General features: G+C 40.9%; 1 protein-coding gene across 1 annotated transcript in view; it reads right to left on the bottom strand.

Moving 5' to 3' along the window:
• Positions 1 to 22901, bottom strand: part of FLT1 (fms related tyrosine kinase 1) — a 161859-nt gene that overhangs the window by 102452 nt on the left and 36506 nt on the right. The window contains exons 2-7 of the mRNA XM_019528523.1: positions 20674 to 20763; positions 19214 to 19217; positions 18924 to 18927; positions 17557 to 17653; positions 17030 to 17253; positions 6280 to 6404 (exon numbers count right to left, since the gene is read on the bottom strand). Coding sequence (XP_019384068.1) covers positions 6280 to 6404; positions 17030 to 17253; positions 17557 to 17653; positions 18924 to 18927; positions 19214 to 19217; positions 20674 to 20763 — 544 coding nt within the window. The remainder of the gene's footprint in view (positions 1 to 6279; positions 6405 to 17029; positions 17254 to 17556; positions 17654 to 18923; positions 18928 to 19213; positions 19218 to 20673; positions 20764 to 22901) is intronic.

The raw sequence follows: 22901 nt of genomic DNA, 5'->3' as shown, positions 1-22901 counted from the left end.
GGCAGGGGGTCGGACTAGATGATCTGCTCAGGTCCCTTCCGACTCTAGCTACTATGAAACTATAAGAGTGAGGTAGGCATTCATAAGCTAAAGCAATCAAATCTTTCTGGTCATAATTCTACATACAGCTATAAGTTTTTCTTTTTATTATCAAGTGTGGTTATCCCTGTGTTCTAATACCACTGCTGGCTTTCTCTGCAAGAAGAGAGGAAAAGAAGAACAGAAATGGAAACCAAAACACTGATATATAAATGGTGATGGTAAATCAAGCTAAGAGGAAGAGGGGCGGGAAATGTATATTACAGCTGCTGTGGTACCTGTTTGAACTCTGTGCTCCCCATCAAAATCACCAAAAGATATATAAAATTTGTATCCACAGCCAACTTAGCCAAAACTAATTCCAAATCCAAGTGTCCAGAACCGTAAGTGGCCCTACTACTGGCAAACATCCTTCACCCGCACCCGGGGCTTCAGATGTTTCCAAAACCTTTGGCAGGCATCCTACTTCCAGGCCCACGCCTGGAGGTTTGGGGTTTGGAGGCCCCCAAGTTTTGATTGCCTTTAGCCATAAGGCCCTTGGAGCATGCAAGGAATGGTAGCTTTAAATGACCCCCTTTAGAAGCTATAGATCTGGTCGGTGTGTAAATCAAGGACCTAAGAAGTAAAAAGTTCTTCCTATTACTGATTCTGAAGGCTCCTTCTTTTTTGGGTATGGATACCATCTTGTCCAATACGTATCCACTGCGCCACACTAACTCAAGGTTAGAGCAACACACCATTTCAAAAGAATTGAAGTAAAGCTGCAGTTGAATCTTTGTCATCCTTGAAACTAAACTGTAACAATATTAAAAGGAACAAAGTGCTGTGGATGGTATTCACGTGTCTTCAGGACTGAACCCATTCACACAGGGAGGACTCTCATAGATGATACCACTATGACTAAGAAGCTATCCTTTGACTTCCTGGCAATATAGGATACAGAACTAATGTCTCTATAATGCTTTTCTAATTAAAAGGTTCACAGTATGGGAACACAGACTTCTTCCTTTATTGCTAAATAATAATACAAAATGTTGGTTTTACCAGCTATCCAGAAGTAGTACTTGAAGTTGTGAAATGCATTTAAAATCTCTCTTAATTGCTATGGGAACAAAAGATTGCTGTAGTCCTTGCACATGGGGTTTCACAGAATGACAAATAAACCACTACAATGGTCTAAGGAATTGTAGTTTACATAATCCAGGAATTTCTGGCATGAATTAGGGAGACATTGCATCCCTGGAATGCAAAACTTACACGTAACCAAATCCTTTGGTTAGAACTTTGTTCCCTTAAAAATAGTGGTAGATCTGCTTCTAGTGGTACATGACTATATGATTCCTGCACCACAAATTCCAGCTACAAGTGCAGTGGGTATTCAAAGATAGTAAGAAAGCATTGGTACATTAAATACATTGAGGTTTAAAATCCAATGTGTTTTTGACTCCTCAACTTCCAAAATATAAATCCTAGACTCCCACTTTACAACATACACACTGCAGCCACAGCCAGTGCTCCATTCATTCATTTCTGTGTAGTCCATCTCCAGTTCACATTGTACGACAGAATTGTGATTTGGCATCAAAATTCTTTCCATTGTGCCTGACACCCTGGCCTCAGCTCTGGCTGGGGCACCTTTTAGACACTGTCCTGGGGTGTTATCACACCTCCAGGGGTGCCCTTCTGCCTCAAGCTTCTCTCGGCCATTTGCTGCTTGACTGCTGAGAACCAGCGGAGATGTTCTAGGGCCTGCGGCACCTCCGCATCACCTGTCCATCCCAGGTCTGGCCACCTCACAGCAGAGGAGATTCTGCCAGCTAGAAGAATCACACCCTTGTCCAATTATGCACTCAGAAAAGATAAATCCCCACTTCTAGAGAAGAGGCCTAACTATATGGTCTGAAATCACTCTTACCCTGAAAATACGTAAGTTATAAAAGATAGCTGGAAGAGTTCTTATAAAAACAGAAGTAAACATAAGAAATCAGTATCCATAGATACAGACAGATATATAAGAAAAAAATAAACAAGGGGAAATATCAAAACAACAATCTAACCTTACCCTGCATCTTAAACCTAAGCTTACAGCTCCTACCCAGCTCAACAGGTTAGAAAGCAGCTTCTGCCTCTGAGCTTCTGGCCAGGACATCCTGGAGGTTCTCCTGTGTACTTTACTCAGCTTGCTGGCTGAGGGCCTCAAGCCATTCCCTATGCCCAAGAACAAACTGCAGACCAACTCTGGCTCTTATGGCCAGGCTTAAGTACTTGTCTTCATTCAGTCAATTCCATCCTTCTGTAGAGTTCTTGGAGCTCAAATGTTATACATATGAACTCCTGCCCTCTAATGCATACTCACTTGACCAGTCAGACTTCTTTACTGACCCACTTATGACTGGAAGATTATTTATATCCTTTCAGACAAAGATTACTAGTCCATTCTTCCAGTTCTAATCAAATACTATTTTGTTAAAAGATTTCCCTTAAAAAAAGTATTTCCCCTGCCTCCCTGCCTGCATTGGAACACAATATGCATAGCTATGCAAATATAAAATTTCAGTGTTTACGTCTCCAAACCATTTGAGCTTTGATCTTCTAGGCGTGAACATCCTCTGGAAGTCTCATCACCCTCTTTGACTGGTTATCATACAAGAGTATAAAACTACATCCATATCAAACATCATAACTCATGTAAACTTACAAATAACAGCATTAGATATTAGTTAATCTTTAGTTGTTTATAGACATCAGGCACTGTATCAGTACACCTAATTCAGGGAAACGTACAGGACATTCCACAAGTTCTTCAAAATATAGTGGGTTCACAACATGATGTATAGATTAAATTTTGCACGTAATTTTAGAATAAAGCAGTTACATTCTGTCTACTTTTGACTTCCTTTCATATCGTTCAGTAGCTAGAAACAAGAAGAAAAGTCAGTACCCTACTCCCAGCAAATATTCCGTAGACCCATCATGGTTTTCTAACCCCTGACTTAAAACACCAGGATCACATCCCAGTGTAAATGAGACTAGGCAATGGATCCCTGAAGCTAGTTGATCTATGATGATTCAGAGCAAATGAAAACTTGACCCAATATACGCTAATTGAACAGTTTCTCAGGTTTTTTTGCATCCTATTTTACTGTTTCTTGCTATTTTCCCCAAAGAGTGTTAACCTTTTCCCCCATAACAATGCTGATCATTTGTCCTTCCATGTATGGAGCTCACTTCATTCACTTCAGCCTATATATAGTATTGAAACTCTGACTGCATAACTGAGGCACCAGCCCCATACACCCATTTAAAAAGAGGGCCCAAGAATGACAACTGCTGCCCCTGCTGCCCAGAGCACAGAACCCGGTTGTTATACCTCCATTTATACAACTCTGTTCTGTGAATGCTCTCTTCTAATTAAGCTAAACTAGAGAGACATAACAAAGTACTGTTCTCCTTCTGATACCTAGGAGGTTATTTGATGCATTCTGATAGTTTCCTTGAGAATATATAGAGATGAGTAGGGAAAACTTTTTCTATCCTATTAGTATTTTTTAAAATGTTCCCATTCAACTTTAGCATAAATCTTTATGCAAAATATAAAGATCCACCCCAGAGTACAGATGTGGGTAGTGCACCCCAGAGACATAACAATGTGGTGCCTGTAGCAGCAGTGGTATACGGGGCAGTGTTTATCATTTAACAAAAAAGCTTAAGTTTTCCTAAATTCCTGGAACATTTCAGAATCATAAAAATATTTTCAAAAAAAGGAACAATGTCATGTATATATAAATGTGTGTACACATACACATATATTACAATATTTACTTTAATATAAGACAAGCCTGATTATAAGATACTCCCCCAATAATTAGATTCTATGTATAGAAAATTTATAAATCAGTTATAATTTTCCAGGTATAGAACCAAATTATTGTGTGTTTACCTTGAATTTGTCCCTATCCCACTGCTACAGCAGGGAAAATAGATGTAGCCCCATGGCCCTCTGCCTCCCCTCAATTTCTTCCCTCTGTAGACCCTTCCCCACCGCCCACCCCTTCCTTACTGTCAGACCCTGCTCTCCCTGACCACATGGAAATAAGGAGCAAATTTAGAACACTGACTTCAAAATAAACATAGCTATAGAAATTTGCACACAGTACCTACAGATTTAGTTCATCTAGAATTGATGTATTTTACCTTTCTTGAAACTGCTGTAACTTTTAGCACAGGTACTCCATAAACATACTTTTAAACAGCACTTTGATATCTACTTACATACAGTACAAACTGGGTGCATCTACACAAGATACTACTGTGCAGTGTTTACTACACATTTATTTAGTGCTTGTTTATCATGTATATAAACAAGTTCTAAATAAATGTGCAGTAACCTGAGTTACTGTGCAGTAGCAGCAGCAAATGCCTTTTTTTGTGATGCTAATGCATAGTACCCCGTTACTACTGCACAGTAGCATTGCATCATGGTTTTTGCCACGTGATGCTATTGTGCAGTAGTACTGGGCTATTGAGCAGTCAGCATCTCATGTAGATGTGCCCACTATGCATGATATTAGTCCAAAACCCAAAGGCTCATGATTAACCATATGGTTCATGGGGCTGGCACCAGAAGTCAAAAACATTTCAAGTAAGTCCACAGCTCAACACTCAGTCCACTACTCAGTAGGCATGTGTACTCCAGATACCTCCCCACAAGGGATTTATGTGCTAATTAGTCTCTCACTCATGACTGGAACTGGGTGTTCTTGTCATGAGTCCTAGAATGCTCCAAAAATTTATATAAGGTACAGGACAACTTGGTCCGGCTTCACCTCATGGAGGGCAGGGCCACGCTAATCATATATGTGACAGGGTGAGAGAGGGGTCAACAAGGGGATTCTGGGTGAACTGTTTGGTAATGTTTGCCAGACATTTAAGGCTGCTGAAGAAATAGGAATCACTGGAAATGGGAAGGAAAAGTGGAGCTCAGTGGGAGTGAAGAGGAAGTTGCAATATGTACCATGTTGTAGCTCACAATGACTTTTAAAAGAGTCAGCACTGAGTAGGATTGCACTCAATGGACTCTACCATATACAGGTTTCTCTCCCTTCATGCGGGTTCTGTGCATGTGAAAAGGCAGCGGGTGGGTGCGCAGGGGAGTGAGTGTGTTTATTGTAACAGGTGCATGGTTTCTTAATGTGGTTTTAAGGTGTGTGATGGAAAGTTTTATGCTAGATGATGTGTATATATTTTTTTTTTAAATATATATTTCCCTCGCTTATATAAAATTCACATTCTTTAAAAAAATGTGAATTTCCTCTTATGCAATGACCCTTCTTATACCCAAAATTAATTATATGCGAAGTAAATTCACTCTTACGCGATCAGTGTGGTGGAAGCTCAGTCAGCTGCTTTGTGTGATGCATTGTAGGAGTGACACGTACCAAAACAGTCTCCCGTGTTGATCTGTGCTCCTCACTCATTGTCTGTGACACGTGTTTCTGTAGTTGCCATCTCCAATATGATAGTGCCCTGTGTTTGTGTGTATTGTCTGCTGTTTGTGAGTACCAAAATTGTCTAGTATAAGTGGTAGAAATGGGTCTGGTGGTCAGTAAAAGCAAGGTCTTGGAACATATCCCTATTTGTTACATTGTAAAGTGAGTTCCCTTTATGCAAATTCGAGTTATGTGCCGTTTTCCAAGAACACATGAGCAGTATAAAGCGAGGGAAATAAATAAATAGATCGGCTGCATTATCCTATTTGTGTGGCAGGTTCTCAGTGTTTTGGTGCCAGGAGAGAGTGCTAGAACTTGCTCCAGCCTCTCCGAGTGCTGGCCAGATATTGCAGTACTTCCAGACCCGGTGCTTGTTCCCTCCTTAAGAACAACCCCAATCCCATTTTAAGAGCAACAACAACAAGTTCTAATCAACATCTTGGGCTTTTTGGCTAGGATCAAATCCATTTTTGGCACCAAGAGGAGGGTGTCAGGCCTGGTTCTGGCTCTCCCATGCTTTATAGTCATGCTCAGTGTTGGCTTTACTTAAACAACTTTAGTTAGTTTCCATTACTGAGCCCATGCTGCTTTTGGCAACAGTATAATGATACATAATGTATTTAATTAGGTTTTGTTGTATACAATTGTAAGATGAGGCGCTCTGATTGGGCAAAAAATCTTGTCTTGTATTCAAGTAAATATAGTACATATAAGCCGTAGCACTTTCAGACATATACACAAATTAGAGTACCTTCTTTAAAGTAACAGCAGTGTCTGGAGCTGTGACTCTGCATGGTATGATCATCTCTCTTCCATCAATCATGTGTATAATTTTAGGTATGTCACTGTGCAGCTCTACAAATGGACTTCCTGTATCTACATAAGAAGGATAAAAAGAAGCAGTTAAACATTAAACATTAAAATGCTACGAAAAAATTGAAAGAAAATTTAAACAGGATCTACATACAGATTACTACAACAACTAGAAGACTCTACTCATTTATCTAAAGTATCTATGGAAAACGCTTACCAGGGGACCACATCTCATTTAAACAGGTCTGGTAAAACATTATTTGGGTATTGTTGAAAGATACATTTATCATCCATTTATAATCACTACAGAGCATTTCTTTATATGAAGAGTTGGCATTATCTTTCATACATAGATAGGCTCCAACAGATATTTTTCTGGTTATTGTTTTTCATATAGGGTTAGAACATAAATTAAAAAGTGTGTTTCCATTCATTTATTCTTTGCTAGCACTGGGAGAAGTAATTAGCTTAGTTGGATCTAGAAGCCACTTATCAAGGGACACCACTTTCTAAAATCTTCTTCTACTCCTCTGAGAGTAAGTGGCAAACCCATACCAAATTTCAGAAGCCCTAGCATTGGGATCTTAATATGATCATTCAGACAGATATGGAAGTACTCTTGGAATATGGATTAGTCAGCAGTAACCATTTCTTTCCTTCCACTTCTACAACACTTACATGTCTCCTGTGTAAGCAACAAGTCCAAATGCTAAAGAAACTTTTATTTCATTTAACTCAAGAATGAGGTCTTGAGAGTACAATTTATTGTACCCTTAAACAATCATCTTTTTGTCAAAGGACACTGACATAAAAAGCTCATATTTGGGGGAAAAGGAACATTATTGCTACTTTTGCAAATGTTTTATTGTTTGCTTTCATTAATAGAAATAGACTCAAACTACAAATTGTGGATACAAATCCTGTCTTGGTTCTGATCTGAAAAGTTGGTTTGACTCATTGTAAAGAGGGAGGTTATCTGCATTCATAAACAGATCCTGTTTAAATACATTCCTTTTGCTTCCCTTTCAGTTAACAGCATGTTGTAATAAAAAGTGGAGCCTTACAGTCCTGATTTCTCATTAAGCTATGCAATAAAAGTATATCTTAGGTGTTTAGTAGGGGGGGAGGCAAATTCTACTCTTATTTCTACTGGAGAAAATTAGAAGTTAAGAGTTACCTTAAAATTTACCCCAACGTAAAGGGGAAAACACAAAGTTTGTGGAGGTTTGATAGATAAAATGAAATTGTCACAAAAGCATTTACAGGTAAATGCATCACAATACTTCATTAGTTTAAAAACGATTGAGCTTGTAAAAGGAACTTATGAGTAATAGAGGATGCACGTGTAATAAAAATACCCTATGGATTTCTTAGTCTAATGTTTCCTTTACAATAGGATTCAAGAGAAGACTAAGAATGAACCTGCTTGCAGTACTTTAAAGAAACATTTTTGTTTTGCAAGAGCTCCAGTTATGGAAGAGGTCATTAGCCCTTTAACATCAGCAAAGTTAACAGACTTACTACTCCCCTAAGGCTCATTCATCCTTGACACAAAATTAAGAGCTGCTTTCCAAAGCCAGCAAACTTTGCAGAGTGGTTTCCTGTATCATAACCTGGTGATCATTATATCATGACAAGTGTGAGGAAGAGCTGCTCTGAAGACTACCGGTACTGTCTGCAGACAGAGTGTCACCACTAACTGATGCCAACATTGCAGGAGTGGGGCTGAGATGTCTTAGACTCAGGGGACCCCTGCCCATCTAAATGAGGTGACAGGAAACCAGTCTAAAATGCAAACAACGTTTTTTTTCTTTTATTCTAAATGACGTGCATGCTACCATTCACACTGGAGGAAACAGTCAAGCATTAAAATCTCTTTCATAAGGTTGCTTGACTCAGTCCAGTCATTACATTGGAAGCAGCTCTTCCTCTATATATCTGAATTACAGTTGCGCAGTATGGCATTTAGACATAAAAAGTCATTTATCCCTACGTCTCAATTCTCACGCAGAATTCCCATTGACATCACTAGGGAGTTCCGCCACAGAGCGAGGGCAATATATGTCCCCAAGTGCTCCAAATGTCTTCCTGCTTTTGATTAAAAGGAATATGCATCATGCTTCCTAGTGCAGTTTTGTTTTCATAATTACTTTGGAGGCTTTTCCTGACTCCTTTTGATTTTATTCTCCTTCCTTCTTACTGCTCATAAGGGGATACAGTCATTACTCCAGAACTAGGAGCTGGTGCTGGTTCTTTCTTGGCAAAGATAGGCCATAGCCATCACCTGCACAATTTCATTCATGGCACAGAACTTTTCTGCCCCACACAATACTTTTTGTTCCCTTCTCTCTCCTCTTCCTCCACTGCTGACAGCTACCTATGGCTAGCAGTTACTGCTATGTTTCCCTTCTGATCACTGGAGAAAAATAATTCTTTCCTGAGATGATGTAAATGCCAGTCTTCCTTAATCAGTTGGCTAGGACTAGGAATGCAACTAAAATTACCTGACTTCCTGCCCCTGGTTTTTTGAGCCAACTCCACCTTTTGAGGTTGATTCACCATTCCAATGCTATGCTAGTGTAGTTTTATGTTACGTATGCAGGGATCCTGGTTTTTTCTGGTGAAAAAAATCCCCAATTTTCATTTAAAAATAGTAATCCCAATCCACATTTTTCTATGAGTGGTATTTCATTTTAAATCACAGAAAATGTGGAGTTGAGGTTACTTTTTCTTAACTGAAAATTGGGGATATTTTTCATCAGAGAAAACCAGGATCCCTGGTTATATTTAAAATCCGAGAAAACCAGTAGTGAATCAGGCCCTTAACAGAATATGGCAGGATCTGTTTTTGACTTTGAACACAATATTTTATCTTTATAGAAGAGGATTTTCAGCTCTGCTGAAGATAGATATGCTAAGTTGCTTTGGTTTTAAACATTTAAGTTCTGCAGTGAATTATTGTGTTTATTCTTTCCTGTACAACACTCTGCAACTAAAGAAAAAAATAAAACCTGAATATTTACATACGATAAAGGTTCCTACATTCTGAACAGCGTATTTTAGAAAAATAATTGTGTCTGCGGCTAGTGACTCTGTACTAGGTTTTAGCTATGTTACTCTCAATATTTTTCACTCATGATCAACATGAAACCACAGAAAATATTCAGTCACAAAACCCACAAAGGTCATTTCCTACATTGTCTGTGAACATATATAGCAACTATTTTATTCAGTTGGTTAGCAGCCACATTTAAATATGTAAAAGACTTAATTCAGGAAAATATCAAGTCTGATATCAGTAACCAATCTGTGCTATTTATATATCTTGCACAAGCAATTTGATTAGCTTACACACATCTTCCCAAAAATGAGCAAGTAGCCTCATTTTTATACATAAATTCTTTAACTGCAAATCAGAACAAACAAATTAAAATGTCAGAAGCGAAGTCCATGGATGAAAGAGTCATTGAAGTCTATGGAAGTCTGGCCACTGATCAGTAGGGTCAGGATATTTATTTTTATATTGGGCTCATCACCAAGGCAGCTTAGCCTCCACAGAAAAGATTTCCCTATGTTCAGGGCATTCATCTTCTCCCACTTACAAGGACATTTAAATTGTGTTCTTCGAGATATGTAACTTGATTAAGGTAAGTGGACTAATTTCAAATTTCTGTTATATAATGCAACCCCATTAATCCCACTCTCACCTATACAATGAAGTCACTTGACTTTCTCTGGTACTACTAAAAGGTGAGTCTGGTACAATAAAAGTGGACTGTGAACACCTAGGGGCAGAACTTGGCCTTAAGTTGTTAAACTAATTCTATCCAGAAAACTCTACACTCCTTGTCTCACTTCTTAGTCTATGAAGAAATGCTGTACCAGGGATAATAACTTCTAAACAATGAAGAATGAATGGTATTGATATGCAAATTAACAATCTCAAATTCAGGGCAAAAATAATTTTGACAAGCAAAACAGTGCAGAGGGGGGTGAATAAATATGCAAAATGAAGATACAAAGTCCTGCTAGCAGAACTTTAGGACAGTTTCATTTTGATAAATTTGCCAAGGGGATGATGTTATAGCATTCTTAAGAGAAAATATTTTCACTCACAATAGTCAAGGCAACTAGTGACAGTTTGGAAAGTTATTGCTAGAACAGTTTCAGGTAGCTTTAGGTACTCATTCTCACAAATGCCATCCCATAACTGATTTCTGGAATTTGCTATTTATTATTCTAATGTGTTATTACTTTGCACATTATCATCATCAATGTGGTGATGTATAGAGGCTGCAGTCAAAGATCAGGGCCCCATTGTGTGAACCACTGTATAGACAATGATGAAAAGACAGTCACTGATTTTAAAGACCTTGAAATCTAAATCCCTGATACTGCACATGCTTAACTGTACACGTGGTGGCACATCCAGTGGAATTATTCACTATGAGAAGTGTTAAGTACCTCCATCTGCAGAAATAGAAATTATATGTTATTTATTTCAGTATTTTCCCTGGTCTCTGTTTTGTAACAGGAACTTTTTTATGCATGAAAAATGTGTTCACCTACTGCAAATAGCTGTAGCCTAGTTTGGTTTCAGCTAGTTTTCATTTAATAACATCAGTATAATATGACTTAGTGGGATGATCTGCTAGCCAGAAATGCTGCTCCTATGATAACACTGTGCCAAATAGCAAAGACAGGTCATGACAAGGATAAGAAAGATAGAAAACAACCCAGACTGCGGATATTAGGACAGATTATTCCATTGCCAGGTTGTTACTTAATTTAAAAAAAACCCAGCCAAATATTTTGTTGACTTTCAGAGTATTTTTTTATTTTAAGCCAAACCTTCATCAGCTGAATTTTTCTGACATTGCTGCTTCTGAACTTTAAAACCAGTTTCCAGGGAATTGTTTTTAGATCCTCTTCCTGTTCTGAGGCATAATATTGTGTAGTATTGCAACTAAATCCATTCAAGTCGGAGCTTTAATTCATTTTAACGGCAAGGCCGGATGCAGAAAGCTGTCAACTGGAACTCCCAGTGATGTCAATGGGACTTCCACATCCCAAGGACTTGCACAGTCTACTTCAAGCAATTCAAAATGCACTCCCAGGCCATGTCCAGATGAGCATGGCCATGCGGCATGCAGCACAGCAGACACTTCTGCAGCGCCACATACCACATGTTCCATTGTTCTCCATGCTGCAAGGGAGCAGCGCAGTTATCTGGGGGTAAAAAAAACCTGCTGAAATAAAGCAGAATGGCATGTGCAGCGGCAGCATGTGCCACCCAAAGCCAGAGCCTGGCCAGCCAGAGCCACAGTCCACTGCCAGCCAGGCTCCATGCAGCAGAAGCTACGTGGCTACAGCCCTGCAAGGCACCCAGGACGCCACATAAGGCACTGGGCTGGCCCCCACATCCCTTATCCCAACCAGGGCAACTTGTCACATGCCAGAGCATGAGTGGCACTGGCATTCCTTGGGGACAAGCAGCAGTGGCACAAGGTGTACCACTGCTAGTTGTCCCCAGGGAACCAAACATCCATGCACATCTGGATGCAGCCCCAAAGGACAAACATTTTGAAAGTTCAAAGGCTTGAATTTTTAAATGTACATTACTACTGAAAGCTTTGTTATTTTTTATTTTTCAGCTTGAGATATCCAGGCATCATAAACTAAGTAATCAAAATTGGCAGAACTTTTTGACATTGTAGGTGTTATGGATCTGTTTAAGTTGTACTGTTCTAAAACCTTGGTTTAGCTGCTTCATCTTCAAGTTCTGAGACCCAGATTATTTTAAGTGGGATGCTTGCTGGGATGGCTAAGGAATATCTCATCTTCCAGGGAATAGTACCAGGAAGAGCAAAACATATGCACACTGGGAATGTTTGCAAAGAGTGAGAGTTGGGCATTGATAAAGAGCTGCACAGAATAATTCTCATTGCTGACCCAGCCATCAAGGTTTAGCAGGGTCCTCTCAAATACATTATCAGATTTATAAGAATGAAATAGCAGTTGCCAATGGTCAAACATTACCCTGTAGCTGCTGTAATCAAGAAATGATCATCTGGCTGTGAAACTGGCTACATTTCCCCATGTGAAATTGTATCCATTTGTAGAAGAAAAGTCTCTATTTTGCCATAATTAAAACACGATCATGCTTTATTAACAAGCTAACTCTACATTCATCAGGGAAAATTACAACCTTTCAACTTGGATCAGCATTTGTTTGAATTCCTGCAAAGAGAGGTGAGGTTAAAACACCAGAGTAACCTTGTTATTGGTTTGAAAGAAAACAAATGAGCTGCAGCACAGAGAAAGATTAGCCTGGAGCAACAGGCAGAGTTTGTACCCAGGAAAAAGATACCTGCAAGCTACAGGCATGGGGAGAACCCTTCTACACAAAACCAACCAGGCAAAAGAGCTGCCTGGAATGCAGCTCATTTGACATGTTTTTTACATTGCTTCATCCTATTAGCATGATACCTTTACATGCAGAAAACCCTGCATGCCTTATTCCTGTGAGTAATACCAGTATCTCATTAAAGATTGTGTGGTCAGTTAAACCCTGTAGGTAAGATGGGGAAGTAGGGCAAAAATGAAAAGCTGGGCTTGGCCTCATGATCAAATAAGTAAAAGCACTGCTGAGTTTCACATCCTGGAAAGGAACATTTAAAATGTTCTTCCTTTTCCAAGGCTTGTGTTCTGTGAGTCTTAGTACCACATGATCCAGTGTTGTAGTGAATTACAACTAAATCCAAGGCTCTTAAGAGCATTTGTTCCCCATGCCTCAAGTCTCAATTCCTGGGTTGTCTGCACCCAGCATTAATACTCCACAGATTGTACACTAAACTCCCCAGTACAACACAGTAGTGACCTCTCCAGCTGAAAGAGAAGTGGATGTATTGACTAGCTTTGGAGAAAAACTTAATAAAGCTGCCTTTTCTAAAGGATGGGGACTGAAAGGGCTAAGTGTAAGGTATGCAAATGGAGTTTTCAGAGACCCTACAAGAATTTTCATTACCTGACAGGAAAAAAGACCTGTACTTCATTTCTTTCTATATAATATTTTCTTAATGAGTTTAAGTTTGATTTCTTCCACAGTTTATTTCCTATCCAGTTGATATTCAGTGGGCGCGTTACTGCGCATTAGAGTGTCACGGCAAAAACCGTCCTAATGTGCTAATGCACAGTAGAACTAGTCTATTGAACATTAAGGGTCACAAAAAAACCATTCTCCTTTCCTACTATACATATGGCAGCTACTGTACCTTTATCTAGTATCTCAGAGATACTAAACTTAATGTGCAATAGCAAAGGCTCATTAATAAACATGTAGGCCTACCCTTGCTTCTAATCACAGAAGCAAACAACATTTTTAAAGCAATAAGTGATAGCTTCCTGTACAAACGATATCAACTTTCCTGATTCAGATTCTATGTTTGTAAATAGCAATTATTTATTCTCCTATATAGCACGATAAAATATGGGAAAGAGACACCTTAGTGATCCCCATGCAGCTAATATGAGAAACTGACTGTCACAATGTCCTGCCACTGGAAACAATACAAAACTTGTAGTGATCTTCATTTTAAAAACCATTTGTTTCCCAAGCACACAGAAATTAAGTAACACATTTGTTAAAAATGTAAAAAGCTACTTTAGTGGAGGTTACTTATTGTTTCTAAATTGAATTCAATAGATTTATAAATATATCAATAAATTTCTCCTAGTTTCCAAAACACACTGAGTTAAGTTTAAGAGGCTATAAGAGCATGATTTCCCTTATAAGTGATAACACCACAACACCACAGATTATGAGTAGAGATGTCAATATATATTCCATTTAAAGGTTTCTTACTCAGCTTGCTTAAATTCAGTACATTTTTCTCCCCAGTTTATAACAGTTTCAATTAATACATTCATTAGACATTGGACAAACAGTTATGCTTATTCCATAATCATTGGTCTGCCAAAATTATTCACCTTCATTTATAAAGACATCACTTGCATATTGTTGATAAGAAACTGACATACCATAGAAAAGACATATTCTGAAATTATCATATTTTGAAAACTGATGCCAGAGATATTATGGCATAAAACAGAATTACACAATGAATGCCGTTTTTGAGTTTCCTAAGAAAGTAAGGTCATGAGTAGAATTTTCACCTAAAACCCATCTTCAACATGACATAAGCCCCAAGAAGCCTAAATGTTATTGAAAGTCCATAGAAGTTAGGCTCCTGAGTCATTTAGGCACCTTTGAAAATTTTACTTGACATACTGAAGAATTTTTTTTAACTGAAGAGACCCCTGTTTCTCTGACCTGCTGTTTCTGTTCAATCACCTGAATCCCTACGCAATCTAGCATAGCTCCTGCATGTCTAATTTAGATTCTCTTTCAAATGATAGGAAAAAACATATTGTTCAGAAAGCAATAAAGAGGTAGAAAAATTGACTGATCTCCAGTTTGTGTTTATTCAGCAATACAGAAGAGTGTCTCTCGTATGCTTTCCTGTAGGAGGCGTTAGAGAGAGAGGAGAGTCATCTCCTACATGCCACCCTAGCACATGGGTTTTCTGTGTAAGGTTAGTTTAGCCAATGGAGCAACCACCCTTGCTCTTCTTATGTAGCTAAATGAAAGAGAAGCTTTGGATACGTCTATGTTAGATGGGAAGAGAAATTCACATTTGATGCAAGAATGCAAAGGGTTAATACTCCCATCTTACTCTATTACAGATTTTGCTGGCCAGCAGTAAATATCAGTCAATAAAAGAGCAATTTTCTACTTTCCTTACTCTTACATAGATGTTTTCATAGCCCGAAGCCCACTGAATTATGTTAATAAAAGTCACATAGGTAAATAGTTGGGGAAGGGGCAGAGCTGGCCTTAGGGAAAATGGCACCCTGGACAAACTTGTATTTTGGTGCTCCCCAACCCCCGCCCCCAAGTCAGCAGTGCTGCTGCAGGTAGACTGAAACACGTGCCATCCTGCCCCCACGTGCCAAGCCTGGCTCCTCCTGAGCTGCAGATGGAGGCGGGGGAGGGCAGGGGTGTAACAAGGGAGGGGCGAGTGGGGTGACTGCCCTGGGTGCCAAAGCAAAGGGCCACCAACAAGTGCTGCCCAGCTGGGGCAGGGCATGGGACAGAGCTGTGAGTGGCTCGTTTGGAGGGGCATGAGGACGGCTGCTGTGTGCATTCCCAGGCAAGTATGGAGGGAAATGTGCCCCCTGGATCTGTGCACAGGGTGAGGGCGGGCTGCAGGATTTGCCACAGGCGCCAAACTTCCTTGTCATGGCACTGGGGCAGGACACCACTCCTCCTGCCTGGGGCAGGTATCATTTGGGCTAGGACAGGGCAGGGAAGAATGCTGCTGTGAGCGTAGGCTGCTCACATGTGTGTGTGTACATGTGAGTCTGTGTTTAGCACCCCTCACCCCCCAACCATGATGCCCTGGGAAGACACCCACGTTGCCCACCCCTAAGATTGGTTCTGGCAAGGAGAATATACCCTGCAGGGTCATTTAGCTATAGTAAAAGTGGAACTGAGTGCCTCTTGAATGTAGTTTCTTGAACAGTCCCAAACATGCCAAGCAAAGCAGGATATGGACCACAAGGGAGCCCAGATCTTGCTTTCTATAGAGGTAAGTAAGTAGTCCAAATGGTTCAATTTCTACACAACCTTAATCACATTCTTCATGTTGGAAATCCAAACCAAGCTTGATTTAGTCTGACAGCTGCTGTATTAGGACAGGCAGACGCATCATTTGGAAAAGTTCCAGTTGTGCATTCTCTCTCGCACAGGTTTTCAAAATCTATGAACTGGAGACCCTCCATTAATCTTGTCACTTTGGGCTGAAAACTCAAGAAAGATTAACACTGCAAAATCTGCAGGGTTTATCATTGCTTTAATTTTATTTTTGGTGAACGTAATCATCCTGAAAGTTGTGAGGGCCAGCAAGCAATGCCTATTATTATAGCTCAACTGACCTACTTTCTTCATTTCCCACATAATGTGCAATAGTTGGTCACTGAACACAAAAGTTCCTCCATACAGATTGATTTCCTTTTGATTTCATTGATTCTGGATTTTTTTTCCATGTTTGATATAAGAATTAACTTCAGACTATTGCATTTTTCAATTGACAACAATTTGAACATTAATTTCCTACACAATGAGAAGATTGCCCTTGGGAGCTGGAAAACGTATTTTTTTCATTCACTACAAGGCAGCATTTGGTATCCTTCAGCTATCTGAAAGCCTGCCATATTTTAATGGTAATGAACAGTGAGCACCTATGCCGAGTAGCAAATCAGGAGCATCACATTTTTTAAATGGCATTTGATCTGAGTCTTGTGATACCCTAATTATTTCACATATATGTTTCAGATCCATTTTAAGATAATCCACCTTAAAAAATTCTACCCACCCTAGGTGAGCTAAGTTTGGATTTGGCTTTTTTTCCCTTTCTTCTTGCAAATAAAATATGAGCATTAGTTTTCTCAAATGATGGGCAAGCAGATTTTGAATGAGTCCATACATTTTCCTAAATCTTATGAGGCTGAAAATGTCATTCACATATATCATTTATACATTGCATCCTAGTTGATGTGCACATGTGGCCTCTTAGGGTTGTGTTGTAATTAAAGCACCAAAGTATTTTAAAAAATTGGAATCTTACCGTTAATAAATATATAGACCGTAGGTTCTGTCTTCTTTTTTACAGCACTTGAGGATGGGTATTTGCAGCCATAGTATCCAGTGTCTTTTGCTTGAGTTCTGCTCAAGGTCAGACTACTACAGAACTGTTTCCCATTCCTTCCACAGGCATATTTAATTACTTTCAGCCTTTTGCTGTCTTTACTTAGTGTTTCAGGCAGGGACCATGAATGAACCATTTCCCCCCTGCAAACACAGATAAGGAAGCAAAAACAATTATGTTGGGCTACAATGATAAAGCTCCAGTTCCCAAGCTTTATTTTTTATTATAACAGGCTATTTCTGGGGTTCTCTTTTATCTTATTCTCCAAAAACAACAGAAACAACAAAGAACAACAGCAACAAAGAACTACTAAACAATTGCCATTGAAGTTAGCCCCCCACCTTTCCCCATCACACTGGGGTTTTTTCCAATTTTAGTTCCAAAAAAAGAAGTGTCAGGTGCATGAATACCCAGCCAAATTATGTGAAGCCAACTCAGCTGGTTACCTGCACGTGAGATTTAAAGCCTGGCCCGCTTGGATGACGTGCTGTGTGCCATTTATACTCAGTTCAGGAACTTTTAATTTTGACCCTGAAGTAGGTCCTAGAAAAACAATAAGAAAGTCATTAACAATGGCAAATCACCTTCCCGTATATAATTTACTCAACCATTTGTTAGTGTTAGCATTGGACAGGTTTAGCACAACTTTCCCCTCCTCCTTCTCCCACTCCCTCCCAACCCCGCTCCAGCTCCTTCCTTTGGGCCAAATCCTGTAGTCTACTCAGGGCTTTACAACCTCTCCTATGAGAATAGCTTGTGCAGGCAGGAAAAGGAAAGGAAATCCCTGCAATGTTCCACCCTCTGAGCCTGTTCCAGAATTGTTCCTTTCTAGAAGGGGGTGGAAACATATTTTCCCCCCATGAAAAAGGCCCTAGGCCATGTGGCTTGGTAGTAAACTAGCACTGTGATTACGTATCTCCAACGGAATGGCACTAGCAGGGTTCCCCCAGCCATCCACTGTCCCAAGGAACTTCAGCTGTCTTCTCTCTCTGGAGCTTCACAAGGAATAGTAGGGCACCAGTGCGAGCTGCTGCCCATTCCTCCAGTGGAGTCCAGGGAAAGAAGAAGAAAACAATGCCCTCCCACTTAGAAGCCCCACTTCACAACAAGACCTATGACCTCCGTGAAGGGTTATCATGTCTTCAGTCACAAATAAATCTCATTCACATAAACCTGAAAAAAGCAAAGGGAGCCTTGGAAAGACTGAGTAAGCATTCAGGATTTACTCCTTTGCTCTAAAGCCTTAGCATCACAGTCTACTATCCCGCACATTAAAACTGCCATGACAGACCACTTTGACCCTGCCCAAAATTCTTGTGAAACAAAATACTTTCAACACATTGATCCCATTGCCTACACACTGACTGCAAAGCATTCCGGACAAGCATAAGGCTACCAGCTTAGGTCAAAACCTGGACAGTACCAAAAGTCTTGAAGCAAAGTCATAAGGATCTTGCATCAAAATAAAAAGAACAACTCTGCAACAACCCAAAGGCAGCTGAAGAGAAAGAGGAAGAGAAAGTATTTATTAAACAATATATGAAAGAGACAATACTAAAAACACAATTGTCTTGTGTACTATGTAATGAAGTAGGGTAGAGTGAGATTTTAATCCATCCATTTTACTTAATCCTGGGGCTCCTATAACTATTGAATCCATACAAGCAAATAGAGTATAGATCCATTTCTATGATGGACTTGCAGGCCCAAATCCTATTTCACCTAAGGGCATCCAGCTGCTACTTACACATCCAAATGTAGCCACATAAGAGGCATTTTTTGCCATAATGTGGCTTTTTCATTGTATTTCCACCTGCCTTTTTCATTGTATTTCCACCTGTCTTCTAAGCACGCTCACAAAATTTCCTCTATGGCTCTGGGGTGCTGCACAGGCATGTAACTTTCATGCATGTTCCTCAAAGGTCATTCACAGAAAAACCACGATTAGCGACCTTGATGTCAGAGGAGAAAGGAGCTCTTATTTTTTTAGGCCAGTGGTTAGGGTACTTGCACAGAAGGCGGGAGAATCTAGTTTCTATGCCATCCTCAGGTCGGAGGGAGTTTGAATCTGCATTTTCCACCTCTCAAAGTGTCCTAAATCACCAGGCTATGTCTAGATAGGTCTGAAATTCCTCTCCAGATCTCCTTTAAAAGCTGTCCCACTATGATCATGAGGATACAGTGTCCCGGGGAAGGCAGATGACTTGGTAGATGGCATATATAGCTGTAAGGTAGCTGTGACCTGAGCCACTGAGAGTTTCAGCAATTAAGACAGAGTATTTTAATTGGCAGTGGAAATGACCTGGAAGCCAGCTGAAAACACCGAGTGCAGGTATGAGAAGTTCTGAGCAGCTTTTCCTGATAAAGTTCTAGTCAACCACAGTTACCTTTCAGTATGTATCATGTGACCTAGCCCAGTGCACAAAATTAGAGTGAAGTAAAATAAATCACAATATTTGGTTGATTATCAGTATGCAGAGCAATTCAGTGGCAGTATTTTTACAAATACACATTTTAAATATCTGTACAGGATCTCTGCAATTTGTTTGTTGAACAACAGTGAAATAAAAATGTGGACATTACCTTTTCATGAGAAACCTGACTTTTGTTTTTGCCCCTTTTGCTCTGGAAAAAATAGTTTGCTTGAAGACTGTTATTTTAATTAAACAGTTTTGACAAATCAAACCAAAGCAACAGGCTACTAACAGGATGATTGTTAGGTTGTTTCCTTCTCCCTGCCCATCAGCAAAATGAGTATAAAAATAAATTTTAGACCATGATAAACATTGATATGTGTGAAATGTCAAACACCTCAGATGGAAATTTGTGATAGCTCCTTTTGGGAAACAGCAAACCTATTATTTACAAAAGTCCTAACAAGACTTATATACCAAAGATTTGACTCAGTTTGTGTTTCATCTCCTATTCTAAATACTAATTACTGTGCTGAAGTCAGCAATCCCTTCCCAGGTTGCTTAATTCAAGACAGGGACCCTTTAGTGGGCGCTAGGGCAACACAAGGGAGTGATTAGTCAGTTTGAGAGCTAGACAGCCAAAGAGAGCTCCAGCAGCCTCAAAACAGAACGTCCTTCATATTCATAGGCGACTGGTAGGGGAGGCACGGGGGGGCACATGGGAATGGAGGCCTGCCTTGCCCTTAGCAGTGGCAGCACCAGGAGAGGAAGGTGCCCCCCCCCGCTGGAGTCCATACATTCATGTTTATAATGGGGTGTAGGGGCCTCCAATTTTCCATTTGCCCAGGGCCCCAATAAATCGTAATCCAAACTGGCAGGTAAGCATTGTGCTGACATTCTTTTTTTCATGGTTGTGTATCTATGGAGCCATGACTTAAAAAGCACAAGTCTACCCTTTAACCATGTATGTTTTCAGAAGGATTAGAAAATTGCAGTTAGTTCTTTCAGTTTGCTCTTCTAATGATCTGTTTATGCAGTTCATTAACACACCACACCGTTAACTAGGGTCCAGCAATCTTTTTAGGCTGTGGGACTGGACAGCCCAACTTCTGTCTGGTGCAAGCTGGATGGCATTGGCTTTGGCAACACAGCAGCGAGGAAGTGAGGGGAGGAAGAAGTGGTGAACCATGGACATGGTCAGAGGCAAAGCCTTCAGGCTCCACTGACCAGATCCAGTGCCTCCATGGGTCACATCCAGCCCATAAGCCATATGTTCCCAATCCCTGCTGTTAACTATAAATAATATTAAATCAGTTTCTAAATGATGTGTTCAAAGAAGGAAGGTCCCCAAGTTTTTACAGAATGGATTTATCATTTTGAGCCTCACAGTTTCATAGTAGTTTGGGGTCAGAAGGGACCTGAACAGATCATCTAGTCTGACTCCCCACCAGTGGTAGGAGTTACACGCTGGGATCGCACGACTCCAGACAGGTGTTCATCCAACCTCTTTTTGGAGGTAGGAGTGAGGACCACTTCCCTAGGAAGTTGGTTCCAGATCCTAGCCACCCTAACAGTGAAATAGTGCCTCCTAATCTCTAACCTGAACCTATTCTCCAGCAGCTTCTGGCCATTGTTCCTCATCACTCCTGGTGCTGCCGGGGGGAATAGGGTCCCTCCCTAACGAGTTTGTAGGCAGCTACCAAATCCCCCCTCAGCCTCCTCTTGCTGAGGCTGAACAGATTCAGGTCCCTCAGTCTCTCCTCATAGGGCCTGTCCTGCTGCCCTCTCACCAAGCAGGTGACCCTCCTCTGAACCCTCTCCAGGCTGACCACACCCTTTTTAAAGTGCGGTGCCCAGAACTGGACACAGTACTCCAATTGAGGCCAGACCAATGTCGTCCAGACCAATGTCACCTCTCTGGACTGGCTTGAGAGGCATCTTTGGATGCATGACAAGGTGCAGTTGGCTTTGCTGGCCGTGGTCTGGCATTGGCGGCTCATGTTCATCTTGGAGTCAATAATGACTCCAAGATCCCTTTCCCTCTGTGCTCACAAGCGGGGAGTTTCCCAGCTTGTATGTATGCTGTGGATTCCTTCTCCCCAGGTGCAGCACCCTGCATTTATCTACAGTGAACCCCATCCTGTTACCATCCACCCACTTCTGTAGTCTGTCTAAAGCTAATTGCAGCCTCTCTCTCTCTTCAAGCATCTTGGAGTCATCAGCAAACTTGGACAATGTCACCCGCTCGTCCAAGTAGCTGATGAAGATGTTGAACAGTATAGGCCCCAGGACCGAGCCCTGGGGGACCCCACTGTTCACATCCCACCAGGTCAAGTACGACCCATCCACCACCGCTCTCTGGGTGTGCCCATCAGTCAATTTTTGACCCATCCAACTGTGTAGGCATCAATGCCACAGTCACTTAATTTATTAATGAGAATGGGGTGAAAGACAGTGTCAAAGGCCTTCTTAAAGTCCAGAAGGACTATGTCCATGGTGACACCATCATCCAGGGATTTAGTTACCTGGTCATAAAAGGCAATCAGGTTGGTCTGGCAGGACCTGCCTTTGATGAACGCATGCTGATTTCCCCTGGGCATGATCTCCCCTGCTGGCCCCTCAGATGTGATCCTTGATAATTTTTTCAAGGATTTTCCCCAAGACTGATGTGAGGCTTATGGGCCTATAGTTTCCTGGGTCCTCCTTTCTCCCCTTCTTATAAATGGAGACCACATTAGCTAGTTTCCAATCTCCAGGCACCTGGCCCGTGGACCATGATCGCTCGTACAGCCAGGCCAAGGGCACAGCAATGACCCCTGCCAGCTCTCTCAACACCCGTGGGTGGAGGGCATCAGGGCCTGCAGATTTAAAAACATCAAGCCCTTCCAGAAGATCCCTAACTACATCTGCGCAGACCCAAGGCCTGGCATTGCAATCCCTCTGATGAATATAGTTACATTTTTTTATCATTTTTGAAAAATCGAAATGCCAGTGTCTTGGCTTTGCTAACAAATGCACTAGCAGCAAAAAGATGGTTGAGCAAGTGGGGCATGAGCCCCAGATGATGCCTAATCAGAGAGGGGAATGTCTTACCTACTCACCCTACACCAGGGGTGGGCAAAATGCAGCCAGGGGCCAGATGTGGCCTGCCAGGCCATTCTATCTGGCCCATAGGGCCCCTAAAAGATTTAGAAAATTAATATTAATCTGCCCTGGGATGCCTGTCATGTGGCCCTCGATGGCTTGCCAAAACTCAGTAAGCAGCCCTCTGCTCAAAATAATTGCCCGCCCCTGCCCTATGCACTGCACCTTCCTGCATCAGCACAGCTCTGCTCTGGCTCCAGCAATAGGGACAGCAGAGGTAGTTCACTGCTCCT

This window comes from Crocodylus porosus, unplaced genomic scaffold, assembly GCF_001723895.1.
Source record: "Crocodylus porosus isolate Cpor-Errol unplaced genomic scaffold, CroPor_comp1, whole genome shotgun sequence".
In the NCBI taxonomy this organism is placed as follows: domain Eukaryota; kingdom Metazoa; phylum Chordata; order Crocodylia; family Crocodylidae; genus Crocodylus; species Crocodylus porosus.
This window is presented reverse-complemented; position numbering and strand designations above follow the sequence as displayed.